This window comes from Zalophus californianus, chromosome 6 (assembly GCF_009762305.2).
Source record: "Zalophus californianus isolate mZalCal1 chromosome 6, mZalCal1.pri.v2, whole genome shotgun sequence".
In the NCBI taxonomy this organism is placed as follows: Eukaryota; Metazoa; Chordata; class Mammalia; order Carnivora; family Otariidae; genus Zalophus; species Zalophus californianus.
Genome location: NC_045600.1, coordinates 147,004,344 through 147,023,910, shown reverse-complemented (window position 1 = coordinate 147,023,910; position 19,567 = coordinate 147,004,344). Strand labels below are relative to the sequence as shown.

Here is a 19,567-nt window from a genome sequence, read left to right as displayed (position 1 = left end):
CCCTCTCCCACTCCCACTGCTTGTGTTCTCTCTCTCACTGTCTCTCTCCGTCCAATAAATAAATAAAATCTTTTTAAAAAATACCAATTCAGGTACTTAAAATTGGACAAAATGTTACTAAAATTTATCTAAAGTACTCTTCTCATAAAATTTTAGAGAATGGTGCAAAAAGGAACAGGGCAGAGGAGATCTTGACTTCACAGATCATAGGGTATACTATAAATTTATACAGCCTACAAGAGACTCAGTTTAGATTTAAAGAGGCACATAAGCTGAAAGTGAAGAAATTAAAAAAAGACAGGTCACAAAAGTGGTCAACAGAAGAAAACAAATATGGTTACACTTACCGCAGACAAAATCGACTTTAAGTCAAAAACTGTCTCAATAGACAAAGAAGGCCCTTATAGGATGGTGAATGGGTCCATTCAACAGGAAAATTGAATAATTATAAATATATTTGCACCTAACCTCAGAGCACCTAAATATGTCAAGCAAATATGGACAGATCTGAAGGGAGAAATAGATAATAATAGTAGGGGACTTCATGACCACACTTCCAACAATGGATAAGCCATCTAGACAGAAAATCAATATGGAAACACTGGACTTCAACTCTACTTTAGACCAAATGGACTGATAGACCCATGCAGGACATTCTATCCAATAGAAAAAGAATGCACATTCTTCCCAAATGCACACGGAGCATTCCCCAGGATCGATGACATTTTAGTTCACAAAACCAGGTTTAACAAATTTCAGAAGATTGAAATCATTTCAACTATCTTTCTCATGACAATGTAGTGAAACTAGAAATAAAAAAAAAAACAGGAAGAGAGAAAGAAAGGATTTGGACGATTATCTTACACAACACACAGAAAACAACTCAAAATGGAGGGAACTGAAGGGGAAAAAAATGAGCACCTGCCCGAGGTACCCAGGTGAGTCCATCAGGAGCACCAGCAACACAGCAGTCTCCGAAGGGAAGGTAGGAGGTCAATGTCAGACAGGCAATTGGAACAAAGAATGGCTGAAAACTTTGCAAATGTACTGAAAGTCATGAATCTAAATACTCGAGAATTTCCATGTGCTTCAAGCAGGATGCATCACAGAGACCCAGACTGCCAAGAACCAAGAGAAAAAACACTGGAAAAAGTCCAAGAGAAGCAATTCGCAATGTGCAAGGGATCCACAGTAAGATTAGATCAGTTTCCCATCCGAAGCCATGTAGTCCAGGAGTCAGCAGGATGACAAAATGTGGAAAGGAAAAAGCGGGAAACCTGTCCCTCAAAACTAAGGAGAAAGTGCTAATCCTAGATAAAATCCTGGGGCGTTTGCAAACCTGTACAGGGACACCTGTGCTCCAGGCATCGCCAACGGGCTTCCTCAAGGTTAAAAATGCAAGGACACTAGACAGTAAATCTCAGCCACGTTAAAAAATAACATCAGTAGGGGCGCCTGGGTGGCTGAGTCGGTGAAGCAGCTGCCTTCAGCTGAGGTCATGATCCCGGGGTCCTGGGATCGAGCCCCACGCTGGGCTCCCTGCTCTGTGGGGAGCTTGCTTCTCCCTCTCCTCCCTGCTTGTGTTCCCTCTCTCGCTGTCTCTCCTTTTCCCTCTCTCAAAGAAAATCTTTAAAAAAAAAAATAACATCGGTAAAGAGAACTACATGGGAAATATTTAAAAAACAGCATTAAAGGCTTTCTGGTTTCTGGTTCTCTCTACTTTCCTACCTAATTAAAAATATGAGTGTGCAGATCACAGTGGAGAGCACGAGTGAGCGGGAAGATGCCGAGCTCACCTCCTCCCGTGGACCCGACAACACACACGGAAGGCCGCCCACTCTGGAAAGGACCTGAAGACTGGAGGACAGGCCTTCTGCAGCGGGGGGCTTGAGGAGAGGGCCACATCCACAGGGCAGCGGGGGCTCAGACGAGGTCCGAAGTCAAAACCCGAGCACAAATAGCCACAATCCAAAGGGATGTCAGAGACGCAGAGATCCTCCGTGAGGAGTGAGGCCATCAAGCCCCACATCGGGTACCCCGCGTCTGAGGACCTCCCCAGGAAGACGAACCTGCATAATGTCTGGCTTTGAAAATCTTCACAGCTTATCTTGGGGAGCTTTGAAAATTAGGGGGACATCACTCTGGGAGAGCTGGAGGCTCCCCTCTTACACCACCAGCGTGGTGCGACAGCCCATCTAAGACCTAGCATGGGGGCAGCAGTTTGGAGAATCATTGTCTAACATAGCGTGTGTGCTGGAGGGCAAGGATCGGCAGGGGCTTTCTCTGGGAACAGAATGCCCGGTCCTCAGCACTTTCCTGCCCTCCTTCTGAAGTTACCCTGGTGTTTGCAGGAGCCAATTCTCACGCTTTCCATCTATCTTGCTAGCACTCCACACCCTGCTGGTCCCCTGTGGACCCACCTCCCCAACGCTCCCATCCCAGCAGGTGCCCCTGCAAAGTGGATCAGGCCCCACCGTTCCTGGCGGGCACTTTGGCTGGGACCAGCAGTCCTGCAAGGAGACTCCTGTCCAGGGAGGATGGGAGCCAGTGCGACCCAGCAGCGCACACACAGCAGCTGGGGCTGGGCCTCTCAGCTCACTGTGCTGGGAGCAGGGGTCCTGTATCTGATCTGGCAATCCCACCCAGCAAACCCGGCACCTACGGCCAGGCCTCCCAGCAGCCGCACTGGTACAAGCAGGTCCCCAGTTGTGGAGGCCGGTCACTGCCAACAGTTGGCCCGAGGGCAAGCCCTGTCCCTCAGCACTCCTGCAGCACTCATGACAGGGGACACAGGGTCTGGTGACCAGGGTGACAGTGCTGCCTAGCCCCATGGGACACTTTCTGTATAAGACCAGGAGACACAGCCGACCTTATGCACAGAAACAAACACCATATCAGACAAAATGAGGAGACCGAGAAAATGGGGTGTGAGGCTCAAAGCAATGAGGATCTAATTTGATTTTGTCCAGGTAGTTAATGAATTGCCCTAACATAACTTACTGAATAATCCTTTCATCAGTGATTTCAAATCTATAGTCTTATGAAATGTGGGTTTATTTCTGGACTTGCTTTTCTGTGCCATGATCTGTGGTATCTGCTAAATTCCAAGGCTGTCCCTATTCCAACCAGAGCCTCTAAATTCTCAGAAATAGACTTGGCGTTGCCTCAGAGATTTGTGTTTGCGGTCTCGTCTCTTACACTAGACTGCGGGTTCCTTGAGGGCAGGGGATCTTATTCTTGCCGGCACCTGAGCAAGTACGGTGCCAGGGAGGAAGGAAGGGCACAGAAGCATCAAGAGAAGTGGGCACGCTCCAGCACAGGGTGGTCAGATTTAGCAAAAATTGTACTGGTTTTCCAGCCACGGTAGAAGATGACATAAACAAGTAATTTTTGTTTAACTATGTCCCCTACAATATTTGGAACATATCCTAAAAAAGTCATTTGTTACCTGGCTGAGATTCTAAGCAGGGGTCCTGTATTTTATCTGTGATAAAAAGTGCCCCAGTGGGCACTCACACATCTGGTAAACCGGACCATTTCCCTGTTGTTACTCTGCACTTGCTCCTTAAAGAAACTATTAACGGGTACACGAGAGACACAAGCCTATACACTCAGTCCAAATGTTCCTCGTTTGTGCCAGGCGCCATACCAACTGAAGGGTTATAATGATGGGCAAAATCCAGCCTGGCCCTCGCTTCATGGAGTTTGCCATTTAGTGGGATAGAGGGCCACAAATCACATGATCAAGCTCATTTATTGGAAAAGTATAAGGTGGTACAAGAATGCATTGCAGTGGACTGAATATGGTGGGGTGGGTACTCAACCCCCAAACAAGGCGTAATTGAGTCAGAGCTCATTATGTATCTAGGAGAGAGAATTCCAGGAAAGAGAACAGTATGTGCAAAGGTCCTGAGGTGGGAGGGCCCAGGTGGGAGGATCTGAGGTGAGTGAGGGAGTAAGCGAGAGGGGGCTGTAAAGGCAGGCCGGGGCCCGATCCTATGGGCCCACAGTGAGTTGGGGCCAGTGCAGGTCTTAGCAAGGCATGACTTAATGCTGCTGCGTTTCTGGAGCTGGCTATGGCCACAATACCAGATTGGGTGGTTGGAAGGGGCCGGTGTGGATGGTACCAGGCATTTCTGGGAGGGCGGACAGTGGCCTCACAGGCAATGGATGGGGAAAAGTAGGCTGCACTGCCCTCAGGCACGGTGGAACCACGGTGGAAGGCAGGCAAGGGGAGAGGCATCAATGAGCCCCTGGCACAGCAAGGGCAGACCTCCACCGTTCCTGGGGAGGGGGTGTTAACCTACGGCGAGAAGGGGGAGCCTGACCTAGGGTGGGAAGAGTCAGGGAGCCCAGGAGAAGGTGTGCACACAGGAGGGCTGATGCCAAGATGGCAGAGCCAGCGAGACCCTCGTGCACCCAGCTGCAGAGCTGGGGCAGAGGGGACGCACGCGTCTCCCAGCCTCCCCTCCATGAGCCTCATGGAGATCCTGCAGGTAGGTGGCATTGCCCCCGCCCCACTTTGCAGGGGGGCAACTGCAGTTCAGAGCCTTTCCCAGATGGCAGAGTTGGTACAGGGCAGAGTCGGGATTCGAACTCACATCTGTTGAGCTACTAAGGCCACACTCTGTCCTGTGTGCCAGGAGCCCCCTCCTGTCCCCTGACCCTCACAGCGATGACATAACAAGGTCCAAGATTTAAGATGGAGAGCTCCAATTTCAGCAGGGGAGGAGAGTGGGAAGGTGGGAAGGCCAATTCTCATTTCCTGCAGTTCTGCAAGGTGATCCGCCCGGGAACCTGCACGGCTGGGCCAAGTTAGGGCACCCAGAGTGGACACGGCCACCCTGGCCACATGCTGTGGTCAGTAGAGGAGCTTGAAAATGCTGGGCACCTGCCTGTCCTCCCATTGGTGCTTCCCCCCAGGGGGTTCCCACATGCAGTCAGGTAACGACCCACTGGGACATCAGCTGCTCTCAGGCTGGAGGATCTCAGAAATGTCCCCCCCAACCCCGCCCCACTGCACTGCCCAGTATCCCAGCTAATCTGAGTTTTGAACTAAGATCTTTAAAGGCCCAAGACCCCTAAAAATTGTCTACCCCCACCTCTGAAATACAGCTGACCTTCGAACACTGTGGGGGTCAGTGAGGCTGACCCCACATGAAGCCACAGATCCGCATATAACTTTTAAGCCCCCCCAAAAAACATAGCTACTGATAGCCTACTGTGGACCAGAAGCCCTACCAGCAACATAAACTGTCGATTAGCCCATATTTTGTATGTTGCATATATTACATACTAAGTTCTTACAATAAAATAAACTAGAGAAAAGGAAAGGTTAATAAGAAAATCACAAGGAAGAGAAAATGCATGCATAGTATCATACTGTATTCACCAGGGAAAATTTCCACCTATCAGTGGACCCACAGAGTTCAGGCCCGAGTTGCTCAAGGCTCAAGTATAACTGAAAATAAAACAAGACTAACATGGCACGACTGGGTGGCTCAATCTGAGTGTCTGCCTTCAGCTCAGGTCATGATCCCAGGGTCCTGAGATTGAGCCCCGTGTGGGGCTCCAAGCTCGGTGGGAAGCCTGCTTCTCCCTCTCCCACTCCCCGGCTTGTGTCTCCCCTCTACACAATGCTCTGGCCTTAGCTGAGTTCCCACGGTTGTACCTCATTCTCCCTGAGGGAGACCCTGTATGCATTAAACACCCAACTCCCCATGATTTCTCTGGAGAAGGGGCTATCCAAGTCCTTTGTCTATTTTAAAATTAGGTGGTCTTTTTGTTGAGGAGTTGTAAAAGCTCTTTACATATTCTGGACAACAGTCTCTTACTAGATACATAATGTACAAATATTTCCTTCTGGGGGCTGTCTTTTCACTTTCAGGATAGTCACTTCTGATGTACAAAGATTTGTAATTTTTTTTTACATCTTTTTAAGAGCGAGGGAGAGAGAGTGTGTGAGCGGTCGGGGGCAGAGGGAGAGGGAGAGAGACTCACCTGCAGGCCCTACACTCAGCGTGGAGCCTGACATGGGGCTTGATATCATGATCCTGAGATCATGATCTGAGCCAAAATTAAGTTAGGTGCTTAACTGACTGAGCTACCCAGGTGTGCTGAAAAGATTTGTAATTTTGAGGATATGATTTTTTCTTTCTTTTCTAATGCTTTGGTGTCAGAGCTAAAAGCATTGCCAAATCCAAGATTATGAAGATTTATCCCCATTTATTTCTTCTAGAGTTTATAATTTTACCTCTTACATTTAAACCTTTACTTATTTTGAGCTAACATTTCTATGTGGAATGAGGTAGGGTCCAGTTTCATTCCTCTGCACATGGATAACCAATTGTCCCCCAATGTAATGTTGTCCACCCTTGTCAAAATTCAGTGGACCATAGAAGAACGGGTTTATTTCTGGTCTCAGTTAAATCCCACTGATCTGTATGCATACCTTTTGAAAAGGGTATGCATAAAAATAAAAATTGTTATTTTATATATTTATTTAAAAATTTTTAAATTTAAATTCAATGAATTAACATGTAATGTATTATTTGCTCCAGGGTGAATGCATACCTTTACGACAGTATCACAACTTTTTCTTGACTGTTGCTTTGTATGAGATTTGAACTTTGGAAGTATGACCTTTCACCCTTGATTTTCTTTTTCAAGATTGTTCTGGCTAACTTGTGGTCCCCTGAAATTCCATATGACTGTTAGGATTAGCTTGTGCATTTCTTCCCAAAGGCCTTTGTGAATTTTCTTGGGAACACATTGAATTTCCACATCGCCTTGTGTTCTACTGCCATCTTATCAATAGCATGTCTTTTCATCACCATGGGGTGTCTTCAGAATTATTTAGGTTTCCCTTACTTTCTTTCAGCAATGTTTTGTAACATTCAATGTACAAGATGTGCACCTTGATTACATCTATACCTAAATATTTGCTTCATGTTGATGTTCCCTAAAATGGAATTGTTTTCTTAAATTCCTTTTCAGATGATTCATTGCTAGTGTATAAAATAAGAGAGATTTTTGTGTATTGATATTTTGTCCTGTCACTGTGCTGAATTAGGTAACCGGCTCTAATCATTTTTTGTTGATTCTTTTGGAAGCTCTATATAAGATGATGTCATCCCTGGTTTCTGAATAGACAGAGTTCTAGTGTTTCCTTTCACATGTGGATGCCTTATTCCTTGGCTTATCATTCTGGGTAGAACTTTCAGTACAATACTGAGCAACAGGTGAAAACCAGCATCCCGTCCTTGTTCCTGATTTCAGAGTAGAGCTGTCCATCTTCAGACTTATGCATGGTGTTTCCTAGAGTTTTAATGAGAAAATTACTCCTTATTCCTGCTTTCATGAGTATTTATATCAGCAACAGACATTGGACTTTGGTTAGAACATTTTCTGCATCAATTCATATGACCACATGTTTTTATTTAAAAATTCATTGTGCTGTATAACATTGCTTGTTTCACTCTATTGAATAACCTTTGAGGTGTTTGTGCAGAGCCACTTGCTTAGGGTGCACAGTCTATTTATGAGCTCTTGGTTTTGCAATTCTTCTGATCTAGCTTCTTACATCTATATTAAGAAAGGTACAGGAATGCATTTTGCTGATTTTGTGGGGTTGGTAATAGTGGATAGGGTTAGGGTTAGGAGTTAGGGATTAGGGTGAGGCTTAGGGTCACCCTGTCCTCTGCTGCACAGAACCCATTCTCCTCTGGTAACTAGAGTGATATTTTCGGAACATAACCTTTGGGCCTTTCTGTGGTATGCTCCCCTCATGCCCGTCCTCTCCAGCCTCATCTCTTCCACCACAGCCACCCTTATGTGGGCCACCCAAGTGTGTGGTCGTCCCACATGTGCCCTGGCCCTGACTACAAGCCTTTGCTTTTGCTGTGCCCTCTGCCAGGATCACTCTTCCGTCCCCTTGCTTCATATCTGACTTCTTCCCCCATTGGCTGGGTCTGGACTTGCCCTCTGGTGACCTGACACATGTCTGCTGGTTGAGTATGGTTATCCCCTATTTCAATGTAGTGCCCGCCTTCCCAGTGTGAGTGATTTACAAACCTTCCTGGTATGGGGCACGCCCAGGGAAGTAGCCTTAGCGCCTATGCAAAAACATCAGTTTCAGAGGGGCTCACCACACTTGATAATGGGGGAACTGCTGTCCTCACAGGGCGGAGCAAGTAGTACCCTTAAAGGGGGACCAGCCATGGGACGTGGTTGGATAAGACTTTGAACCCTTGGGGGCCGGGGAGATGTAGACCTGGACCTGGAAGCTTACACCCTTGGATTCAAGCCTGGGGCCTAAGCAAGCCCCCTCTTCTTCTTGGTGTTGACTTTTGCCTTCCCTGTCCACAGGCTGGACCTGATTCCTGATGTGGCAGAGTTTGAGGGTGACCCCTCCTAGGAATACCAGTGGCTTACTGAGCACCTTGTCAGCAGGATGCCCAGCAGTCTTCCAGGGAGGAGCCTACAGGAAGTGGAGACAGGTCTGTGGGGGCCAGCGGCAGCCCACTCAAAGCAAAATGGGACAGGTGGTAGGCCCTGCTGATTCTAGCCCCTCTGTAAGACAAAGAAATGAGGGCTGTGCCCAAAGGTGCTTCCTTCCTGGAAGGTGGGGATGGGATCTGCAGGGGGGCGGCCAGTGGAGGGCACCTGCAGGGTTTGCCCAGGAGCTCAGCACAGGGGAAGTTTTCCAGGCTCCAGCATGCTGACTGTGGGGCTGCATGGGTTTCCAGCCTCCGAAGCCTCAGGCTCCCCTTTGGAAGACAGGCTGCTGATGGCCCCCATCTCTGGGAACAGACATTAGGGAGGTCCTGCTGGCAGATTCCCTCAGGAAGGTCAGGAGGTGGATGTTCCTTAAAGGAGCCCAGGGCCTGACCCCATGAAGAAGTTGCACACGTCCAAGGCCCCCAACTCTGGTGTCCTGCTGCCAGCCTCTGGCAGTGACCCTCTTCCTGCCCTGTCCACTCCCCCTGTGGATGCGTGGTCTTCCTGGAGCTGTTCCTGCAGATAGCAGAGAAACACTACATGGTGGGGCATGGGGTCACCTACTGGGTTTTCACCAATCAGCCAGCTGCCGGGCCCCGAGTCCCCTTCCAGGTAAGCCGGAGGGTGGTGGTCCTCATGGAGGACACAGGGTCACTTACTACGTCTTCACCGACCAGCTGGTTGCTGTGCCCCGTGGGCCACTCTGGGAGGGCCAGAGGATGGTGGTCGTCGAGGTCCGCGGCATCCTGCTCTGGCAGGATGTGTCCATGTGGCACATAGCGATGATCAGACGCTTCCGCGAGCAGCGCTTCCTCTGTGATGTGGAAGACCTGGTGTCCGTGGACGTGGATGCAGAAATGAAGTTCTGGGAACATGTGGGCATGGAGATCCTGTCTCCCCTCTTTGGCACCGCACACCTCGGTTTCTACTGGGTAGCCCATGAGGACTTTAGCTATGAGCGCTGGACACAGTCCCAACCCACATCCCCAGGTACCAGGGCAACTTTTACTACATGGGGGCCTTTTTTGGGGAACTGGTGGTGGAGTTTCCCCGAATGACCTCAGCCTGTCACCGGGCAATGGTCGTCAACTGGGCCAATGGAATTGAGGCTGTGTGGCCCGATAAGAGCCACCTGAACAGGTACCTGCTGGGACGCAGGCCCACCAAGGTGCTGTCCCCGGAGGACCTGTGGGACCCATGGCTGCTGGGCTGGCCCCCCCATCATTCCCCGGGTCATGAAAAAGCTGAGAACCATGGCTGTGCCCCAGAATCAACAGGCCACCCAGAACTCATGAGGGGCTGTCCCTGGAGGAGCTGTGGGACCTGCAGTATTGGGCTGTCCCCTGAAGGACCTGTGAGACCCACAGCTGATGGGCTGGCCCCTGTCATGGAGAAGCTGAGATTTGTAGCTGTGCCCAAGAATCCCCAGGATATCTGGACGTCACGAGGGACTGCCCCCGTCTCCATCAGGGGGTGCTGCCTTGAGCAGAGCGGTCAGAGCAGATTCCTACTTCTGTTCCCTTCAGGGAAACTGTGGAGCCCAGCACTGCTTGCCCGGGCACGCCAGCGCCCTAACCAGCCCTGCGCACAGGAGGCCTGCCTGGGGCACAAGGTCCTCTCTTTGCGGTCACTACATTTTGATCATTCCCGGGTCCTTTGCAGCTCAGAATGGCTCCAGTTTTATATCGGATGTTTTTCTGTGTCAATGCTAAGCAACCACCTTAAAAAGAACAATTGAGGGAAAAGGTTTTCTCCGTGGTTCTAAACAGACATCTCCTGTTGGGGCTGGGAGCAGCCCTGTAGCAGCCATGGAGCCAGAACGGGTGCTGGCTGGGTCTTCCCTCCCAGTCCTTACATCTCACCGCGGCCATGGGGCTTCAGGGTCAGGGGTGCGCCGAGCCACCTCCCAGACCCCCAGTGCCCTCACCACCAGAGGCCTTGGCCGTGGCCACTAGCTCGGCCTCCAGGAGCGTGGAGCCCTCTGGGCTATATAAGGTCCCTGACTTGGTTTTAAATGACTATTTCTGTGCTGGTGTTTGTGAAATGTGGGCATTCGCTCTGTCTGGATGCGCATCACCTTGGCATTGCTCAGTGCCCACCAGTGGGTTTGCACTTGTGCACTTTCTCTGGACCATCTGCCTGCACTGTGTCTTAGCAAGCACTTACTAAGCTCAGTCACCCAACAAGGGGCAGAGCATGAGAGCGAGAACTAAGATACAGGCTCCCTGCTCCTGGGCCCTCCAGGGACTCGTGATGGCCCCGACTTCATGACTCATTTCTTTTGTATTGTGGTATAATGGACATACAGCTGATACCATGAAGCGTGTATCAGTGGCAATAAGTATATTCCCTGTTCTGCACCGTCTACCTCCGTCCATCACCACAATGTTTTCATCATCCCAAACTGAACCTCTACCCACGAGACCATAACCCCCATTCCCCTTCCCCAGCCCCGGCACCCAGCAGCTCCTTCCACCTCTGTGAAAGGGAATACTCACAATCCCTCACAAGTGGGGTCGTCCGGTGTCGGTCCTTTAGGGACTGGCTTATTTCACATGGCATAATGGCCTCAAGGTCTGTCCCTATGAGCCTGAACCTGAGCCCGCTTTTCCCCCATAAGTGTGGCTCAGCCCTCTCCTGTCTGAGCCGAACCTCCTCAGTCCCCTCTGCTCCCCTCACCTTCCTCCTCAGACTGAAGATGATCCCAGCCATTCTGCAGCTTTGAAGATCTATTCAGTCTGGATGCCAGGCACATACCCTGGGAGCCTCGGGCCTTACCTATACCCCATCTGTCCACGTCAGGTGCCCGCCATCCTCCCCCAGCTGACCACCTGCACCTCCCACAGGTGTCCCCATCTCAGGAGAGGGAAACACCAAGTCCAGACCCTTGGAGTCCTCTGGGACTTCTTGCTTGTTACCAACTCTCCCAGCAGTGAAGTGGCTACTGGAAGACATTCAATGTCCAAAACATTTAAAGGCATACATCAGTCTCTGCTGCCTAAGGCAATGGATAACAGTTGGGGCAATAGAAACCAAGCAGAATCACCAGAAGAAAGGCTGAGGAATGAAGAGCTTTAGGGAAGAAATGTCTGGAAGCCTGACTGCCTCTACCTGACCTTCAGGTGCTCCTCAGTTACTCCTGTGCCTCTGGTATCTTCCTGGAACCCTGACATGGCTGTTTTCAGACAGCTCGTCCAGCAGTACCCTCAGTTTCTGGGAGGCGGATTTGCTGGAATCCGCAGTGTGTACTGCTGCCCCACCAGGATCTCTTTATGAAGGTGCATTGTCCGGGCCATCTGAGGAGCCAAGACTGTAGGTCTGTGACCTATAGGGATTCTGAGCAGACCTGGTGGGTTGGGAGGGCTGCAAGGTCCAGAGGCAGGTTTCCAGAGACCCGACTCGGGTCCCCGGTATCCTACCGGTTTTGAATCAAAGCCCTGAGATCTTTAAATGCCAGCAATATTACAGCATGGGCCAGAAAAGCAAATGTCCCTGTGCACCCAAACCCACCTAAACTATTGGCCATTTCTTGTCACTTGAGCTGAGGTCAAAGGATTGGGAGTCGGGGCTTGAGGAGGGTCCTGGGCCAGACTTTGTATCTGGGGGACAAAGGCCATCCAGACAAGCTTGTGCTGAGCCTGAGGAGGGGGTCTGTGTGGAGACCCCAGATGCAGGCACCGCTGTCCACGGAGGTCCCCTCAGCCTGCCCGAGTGCACCTGCTGCTGGGGGAGAGCCAGCCCCCTCCTCTCTGCCTGAGGGCTCTCTCCTGCACCAGGTGCCTCCTCTCCTGCCAGCCATTGCCATCCTGCAGCCTGGGAGGGTGGCTACCCCGAGTTCCTCTTGCTGCTGGGGGAGCACCTGCCCCCGCCTCTCTGCCTCAGGGTTCTCTCTTGCATCAGGTGCACCTCCTCTCCTGTCAGTCACTGTCAGCCTGCAGCCTCGGAGGGTGGCTACCGTGACAACCTCCAGCCCTGGGGACAGAGCTGGTGTGGGTGAGATGTGGTCTCCCAGCAGGCCTGTGCGCCAGGTCCCCACAGTGCCCCCCTCTCCTCCTGCAGGCTCACTGTGCCACATACCCCCTCAGTCTCCCTGGGCCCAAGTCTTCCTCTATTCGCGGACCATCCTTGACCCAGGCTCCACACGCTGGGACTGGGAGCAGGTCGTCTGGACCTTCTGGACTCTCGCTTCCGTGCCCGTGACATGGGCATAGTCTGACCTCACGGACTGCTCAGAGGAGACCCAGCGCAGGAAGAGGCAGGCCACTGCAAGAAAGATGGCTAGTGACCCCAGAAGGAGGACACAGTCCTTGCAAAAAGCACCGGGCTCACAGGACCCAGCGTGGGATGTGGGTGTCAGACCAGGGAGCACAGGGAGTCCTGGAAGGGGTGGCCCTGGCGGGGAAGTCATTGAAGGGTCCCAGAAGAGGCAAAGACAAGGAAGATGACAGGACAGAGCTTCCCAAGGAGGTTGATGAAAGGATCAGAGAATTGCAGAGACCCTTGGAAAACTCAGAGGCCCTGGAGATGTTGGCTGAAACGCAGTCATTTGGTCCAAAAAGTTGGGTCACAACACCCCAGTCGACACTGGAGGATTTACTCTTTGTTGGTTCTAGGAATCAGTAGGTACCTGCCAGGAGAACTCACATTGCATGAAGTCTAGGATATACTTACTTTTCATTACTTTTCAGGACTAGATTTTTCTAGAGGAAGTGCTAAGCATGGGTCTTCCATTCTTTGCATTGTGCAACTGGCCTCTGTTTTCAGGAGCTGATTCTTGGTGCTCATCACCACTGCTAACCCTGAGGACTGCCCCCGTCACCTCCCACAGTGGACATGACCATGTGGGTTGGGGGGTGCTCACTGATGAAGCCCCAGTGCTCAGTACACAGCAGGGACCCCAGATCCTCTGCTGAATGAGGGTGGAAGGAGGGAGGGTTGGAGGGAGGGAGGGAGGGGGAGGGAGGGTTGGAGGGAGGGAATGAATGGGGGAGAGAATGAATGAGGGAGGGAGTAAATCCACAGAAGCTGGGTCCATAAATCAGGAGTCCTTATTTGGGGTGAGGTCCGAGGGCATCACAGCCTGGGCCCTGGATGGTGGCTCAGGGCACGTCCATCTGTCCTCCCAGTGCTGACCTTCCTTCTCCTTGGACCCGCTGTCATCCTGGATCCTCTCCCCCTCCTCCTCAACAATTCTCAATGTTCCCAGGGGCAGGGTGGCAGGAGGGGTGGGTCTTAGGAGGGGCTTCCCGGATCCTGTGCCCCGGATGACACTGGGACAGTAGCTGCAGGGCATTCTGTCATGAGGACTGGGACAGTGGATCCCATCCATCTCCTTGGGCATTAGTGTTGTTCCATTCCCTGCTCTCTCCAGCACCGCTGTGATGAACACTCCTGACAATACGTGTGTGAAAAACCGAGCCAGAGTTTCTGGGGCTGAGTCCGAGGCTGAGGATGGGTGCACCTGTGGCCTGGGATGGATGCTGCTCACTGTTCTCCCAGACAGGGGTGCCTGTCACCCTTCTCTCCAGGGGACCTCTACTTCCTCAGGTTCTCCCCAGGGCTGCTGGTCCCCAGACCAGACACCTGCCAGTCTGAGGGTGACCAGCGCTGCCTCCAAAGGGTTTCCTTTGCCAGAGTCCTTCCCCAGGAGCTCCCGCATCTCTGACACATTTTCCCTTCGTGCCTCTCCTTCCGCCTTGGGCTTGCTTGTGTTTGGTCTCCGTCCCTGTGGAACCCAGTGACTTGGAGCGTGGTTTGGACCAGAGTCAGGTGAAACCTTTCTCTGGCCTTGGGTTGTGAGCAATGCTTTTGCCCTTTGTGGTGTGTCTTCCAGCTTTCTGCATTTCCCTGGTTTCTGTGTGGGCCACAGGAGGAACCAGCCCTGTCCTGTCTGGGGTCAGGCTGTGGGGTCCCAGCAGAACCAGGGGTCTCGGCCCTGAGTTTGTGCCCATAATTCCTAAAGTGGCCTCTTTGATTACATCTGATGTGTAATCCTTCGGGGATTTCAATATCAAATAAGGGAAATTTTATGACAAATAAACACAGAAGAAAACGAGTCCCCTTTGAAGTTAGGGGGGCAGACACAAAGGCCCCTATTGTGTGATTCCAATAACAGAAACATCAGGAATAGGTAAAGGAACAGAGAGAGAAAGCAGCTTAGGGGTTGCCGGGGTCTGAGCTGGGGGAGAAAAGGGCAGGGAGGGCTTCTGGTTCAGGGACTCCTTTGGGGAATGAGATATTCTGCGGCAATGTTCTGGGGTGTGGTGGCACAGCGTTGGGCATGTACTTAATGCTCATGATGTGTTCAATTGAAAAGAAGAAATTTTATTTAAAACAAATAATAAACAGTATATAGGACATGGAAGGATAAAATAACAGTTAAAATGTACCAGAGAGAAAGAACACAGGGGGAGGGGATGAAACACTGGGGCGGGGTCTCGGGTTCCGGCGATGGAACTAAGGGTGATTGCACAAGGAGCTCTCCCTGCAGGGCTGTGGGCTCTGGATGTGGCAGTGGGAGCCCTGCAGGAGCAGGAGTAGGGGCAGGGCTCAGGATAGGGGCAGGGACAGGGGCAGGGACAGAGGTAAGAGCAGGTGCAGAGGGAGGGGCAAGGGGAGGGACAGGGTCAGCAGTAGTGGCAGGTGCAGGATCCAGGGCAGGAGCAGGGACAGGATCTGGGTCAGGGGCAGGAACAGGAGCCCTGGCAGGGGCAGGGGAAGGGGCAGCGGCTCTGGCAGGAGTATGGACAGGGACAGGAGCAAGGGTAGGATCTGGGTCAGGGACAGTGGCTCTGGCAGGGCAGGAGCAGGAACAGGGGCAGGGGCAGGAACAAGAGCACAGGCAGGGGCAGGGGCTGGGGCAGAGGCAGAGGCAGGGGTAAGGGAAGGGGCAGGAACTGGGTCAAGATCTGGTTCCGAGGCAGGGGCAGGGGCTGGGGTGGGGGAAGGGGGAGTGGCAGGAACTGTAGCAGGGGCAGGGGCAGGGGCTGGCGCAGGAGGAGGTGCCAGTTCTTCCTGGACAGCGCCAGGCTCTCCGTGGGCAGGTGCCGGGTCATATGCTGGCTCCTGGTTTCCTCCTGAAGTCACTGCAGGCACCAGCTCTCCCTCCAGATCCAGCTCTAGCTCCTCAGGTTGTGGAGCAGCTGTGAGAGGAGAAAAGCTCACCCCTGTGCCTGCTCTCTGTGGGCCTTTGCAGAGACAGAGCCCAGCCCAGGGCCTCCCAGAGAAGCCACAGCTGGGAAGGACTCCTCACGGGGATGTCTCCCCAACTGCAGTCCACCGCTGTGTGCTCTGTGCCCAGTCGTTGCTCCTGGCCCCACACCAGCCTCTGGGGGCTCCTCCCTGTGGGGCCAGCACCGACCTGTCCCCACACACCATGAACACCAAGCCCCAGCCTTCTTACCCTCGGCCTCGGCCTCCGTGGGTTCCGGCTGATGGACCACTGTCCGGTGGACAACCACCTGGGACAGTGGTCTGGGTGGTGTAGGAGGTCTTCCCCTACAATCCCCAGCACCTGCTTCTGGGAACCCCTGTGGGGTCACCCCCTCTGTTGAGGAGATGGAGGGCAGGTCCACCAGCCTCTTCTCCATGTCCTCCGTGGCCTTCTGCAAAGACAGGGACCGGTATCCGGCCCCGAGGCGTCACAGCCCTGCCCGGCCATCCGCACTGTCCTCCTGCCCAGTCCCCCTGCTGCTCCCAGATCAGACACAAACCTGTGTGTGCACAGCCCTGCACCCGGGATGCAGTGACCCATCCCCCCGCATGTCTATCGGGATAAACCTCGGGCAGAACGCGCAGCGACCGCACACCCCATCCCACACAGCCAGGCTTGACCTTGAACATGACCTGCCCACTGGGTATCTGACCCCTCATCATCCTGCTCCTGCTCGGGGTGGCCCCACCCTCCATGACCCCTCTTTATACACACATACACACACAGACGCACACCCCCATCCACACACATGCACCCAACACACACTCACACACAAACACACACAGACACACACACATACACACACACACACACACACACATACACATACACATACACAGGGAGGGCACCTGGGGCTACAAAGGTCATCAGAGTGAGTGGGGCTGGGTGACCGGCTCTGGGCCTCCTGGTGTCACCTTTCTGTCCTTCCAGCCAAATGGCCAGAGGCGGTGGGGAGCCCTGACATTAAATCCCCAGCAGGGGACAGCATCTGCAGGGCACGCTTTCTTCCACCTGTGGCCTCCAGACCTCGGAAAGCAACATGTGAACATCTTGGTTTGAAGATCTCCAATGAAATGAGCTGGTCAGGGGGCTGTCTGTGGAATGTGGGTCCCTGGTTATCACGGTTCCAAATTCTGTTGGGCTCTGTTGTCAGGGAAGTGAGATCACCACTGCCTGGGGAACCCTTACAACTTCCTCACACAAGAACCCCCAGAGTGCCCCCCTCCACCGGCTGCTCAATGCTCATCCTCCCCCCATTCCCCATCCACACAGTGACACCCACACAGCCCACCCACAGCCCCCGGGAGGCCTGGGTGCAGCTGGTGTCTCTGCTGTGATGGCACAGATCTGGGTTCACACCTGTTTCCTGTGCGTGCCCAGATCTGTGACCCTGGACAGACCCTGTGACTCTCAGGGCCTCCCCAGGCTCCCCATGTGCACATTGGAGTATTCTGGCTTCTACTTCTAGTTACACCATTGGGGTTAGGACCTCTACACATGTTCCATACCTGCCTTCACAGGAGGCTGGTGCATAATTGCAAAGCAAGGATGAGCCAGGAGCTGGACTTGGCATAGAACACAGCTCAGAGGGGTTTGCGTCTGCTCTGGGGTCCAGGCAAAGCCACCCCCCTCCTGCTTGTGTCCCAGCCCCCGTGGGAAGGTAGTAATGAACTGATTCTGACCTTGTCCTCTCACAACACAGACTTCCAGAGGCTCCCATTAGGGTTAGGCTCAGGTCCCAGGGCCTCGTCTGTGCCCGTGTGCTGGGCAGTCCCCACAGTGGCCCCTGGCACCCCTGAGTCCTGGTCACACATCCCTGTGGAATCCCCTCCCCTCCAGGGTGGATGGCCTGTGTGACGGCGCTCTCAGGATTGGAATGGCACAAAATGCCAGGATGTCATTTCAAGCTGGTGGAAGAAAGTCTGACTTCTCCTGGTTCCCTCTCTCCTGTGTTCATTCTCTGTCTCCTTCTCTGTCTCTGTGTCTGTGTCTCTCACAGGAGCAGGATCTGTGGGTTCCATGGGTGATGTGAGAAACCTCAGAAGCCTCCCTTGTCCACGTTTCCATCTCCGGTCCAGGTGCTCCATTCCTTCCTAAGGCCTCCTCACCCTGACCAGAGCAGTGATTCTGGATCCTCTTCCACATGGGGACCCTGAGGCTGCCACAAGGAGGGCCCTGACCTTGGTCCCCAGACTGGTGGCCCTGTGCTCTGCCACGTTCTGCGTACCCCAGTCATCAGCCCCCCAAGCCCCAAGTCTGTCCTCTGCTGAGAAGGACCTCGAGGGGGTAGAAAGCATTTCCCCAGCACTGGGAGCACAGTGGGTCAGGGATGGAGATCCAAGGCCAACAGGCTCTTCTACAAGCCTGTGGGACCCTTGGGACACTGCATCTCTGCAGCCCAAGTGACAGAAGAGTAAGCTGAGGCCTTTTGGGCTGAGGCCTTTTGGGCTGTAGGCCCACTGGACTTGGGGGTGGGTATCTCTTCCTACTCCCAAGTGCCCAGGGTGGTGGTGGACACCGGAACCCAGACCCTGTCTTCCCCCAGTTCCCTGGCAAACCCCTGGGCCCCTTGGGGACCCCTGAGCATCAGCCTGGCTTCTCTCCTCTCCCCATGCTCTGGATCTGGGTCCTTGCCAGGAGTCCTGATGCCCTGCCCTATGGCCCAGCTGTCTCCAACCTATTTCTTCTTTCCTGTTGTCCTCCACATCACTCCCTGGGTGTCCTCCCCTTCTGACCCCCAGCTGGGCAGTCAGAGTGGTGCGTGTGGGTGGGTTTGCAGGTGCACATGCCTCTACATGCCTGGGGATGCCAAGGTCATGTCCCCACATGGGACATGGTGGGTAGCTCTCCCCGAGGATCTGAGGGGCTCTCACCCACAAAGCGAACCTCATGGGAGGGTTGGGGCTGGCCCAGGACTGGAGAGCAGCCCTGCTCCTTGGGCTCTGCTCCCCTCCTTTGTCTTGGGCCAGTGCCTGCCTCTCTTGACCCATGTTCCCAACTGTCCCTGAGGGTTGGACATGGAAACGCTTGAACGTGTCTGCTTCCCTGGGGAAGGTGGGGGACAGGTGCACCAGGCACACAGGCCTCCCTACCGAGAGGGCCAGCCAGGTGTGTCATGGCCAGGTGTGCAAAGGAGACCTGCACAGAGCACCTGTACCGTGACCCAGCCCTGCGGCGGATGTACACGAGACCCATGGCTGTGCACCTAAAGGGTCCCCCTGTTCCCTCACCACCGCCAACTGCTCTGTGGCCCCAAAGTCCACCGGGCTCTACAACCATGGCCTGTGCAAGGTCAGGTGGGTACGATATCTGGGGACGCACAGGTCATTCAATATCCCCCACCGAGCTGGAATGCATTTCAGTCTGCAGGAATGCAAACTCCCTCTCAGGGCCCAGCTAAGTGCAGGCCTGGGCCGGAGGACCTGGAGGCACCAGTGGAGGCTGACTCAGGACAAGGAGAAGATCAGTCTGCCCCTTCCACTTCTCCTCTCCTCCTTTTGCCTTCTCTTCCTGGCAGGACCTGGGACGATGTCCAGCCTGTCCCTGGCTGCAGCCCTGGCTGGATTCAGAGGGGCAGGAAGGAAGCTGGTGTGGAGGGGCCCACCAGCAGGATTCCCATGTACAGGGGGCCGTTACTATAATGAGGAACCACGTGGGCATTCAGGGATTTCAGCCCTTAGTAGACATGCGCAGTGGCCCCAGGACTCGGCGCCTGCCCCATCCTTCACCCTCTACAAGGCCCTGCATCCTCCCCAGCGCAGTCCTTGTCCACAGCCAGTCCTCCTTCTGGCCCCAGGAAATCCTGCTGCTCCAGGGGCTGGGAAATCTTTACAAGCTGGAGCTGAGCCAGCCCAA

The 19,567-nt window shown here is 53.4% G+C and overlaps 2 protein-coding genes across 2 annotated transcripts; one reads left to right on the top strand and one right to left on the bottom strand.

The window, feature by feature from the left end:
• Window positions 1-8,991: 8,991 nt before the first annotated feature.
• On the top strand, window positions 8,992-12,710 carry LOC113908490 (histo-blood group ABO system transferase-like; the record flags this gene model as incomplete). Its single annotated transcript, XM_035728081.1, is given in 5 exon segments — window positions 8,992-9,049; window positions 9,145-9,474; window positions 9,477-9,713; window positions 9,879-9,992; window positions 12,559-12,710. Coding segments are annotated over 5 exon segments (891 nt in total), but the record flags the coding sequence as incomplete, so codon positions are not given.
• A 2,296-nt stretch (window positions 12,711-15,006) lies between these two features.
• On the bottom strand, window positions 15,007-18,907 carry LOC118357079 (skin secretory protein xP2-like). Its single transcript, XM_035728080.1, has 4 exons — window positions 18,805-18,907; window positions 17,940-18,019; window positions 15,902-16,103; window positions 15,007-15,641 (listed from the first exon to the last, which is right to left on the bottom strand). Exons 1-4 carry the CDS (start codon window positions 18,905-18,907, stop codon window positions 15,049-15,051), a joined length of 978 nt encoding a protein of 325 aa, XP_035583973.1. The 3' UTR covers window positions 15,007-15,048.
• Window positions 18,908-19,567: the final 660 nt, after the last annotated feature.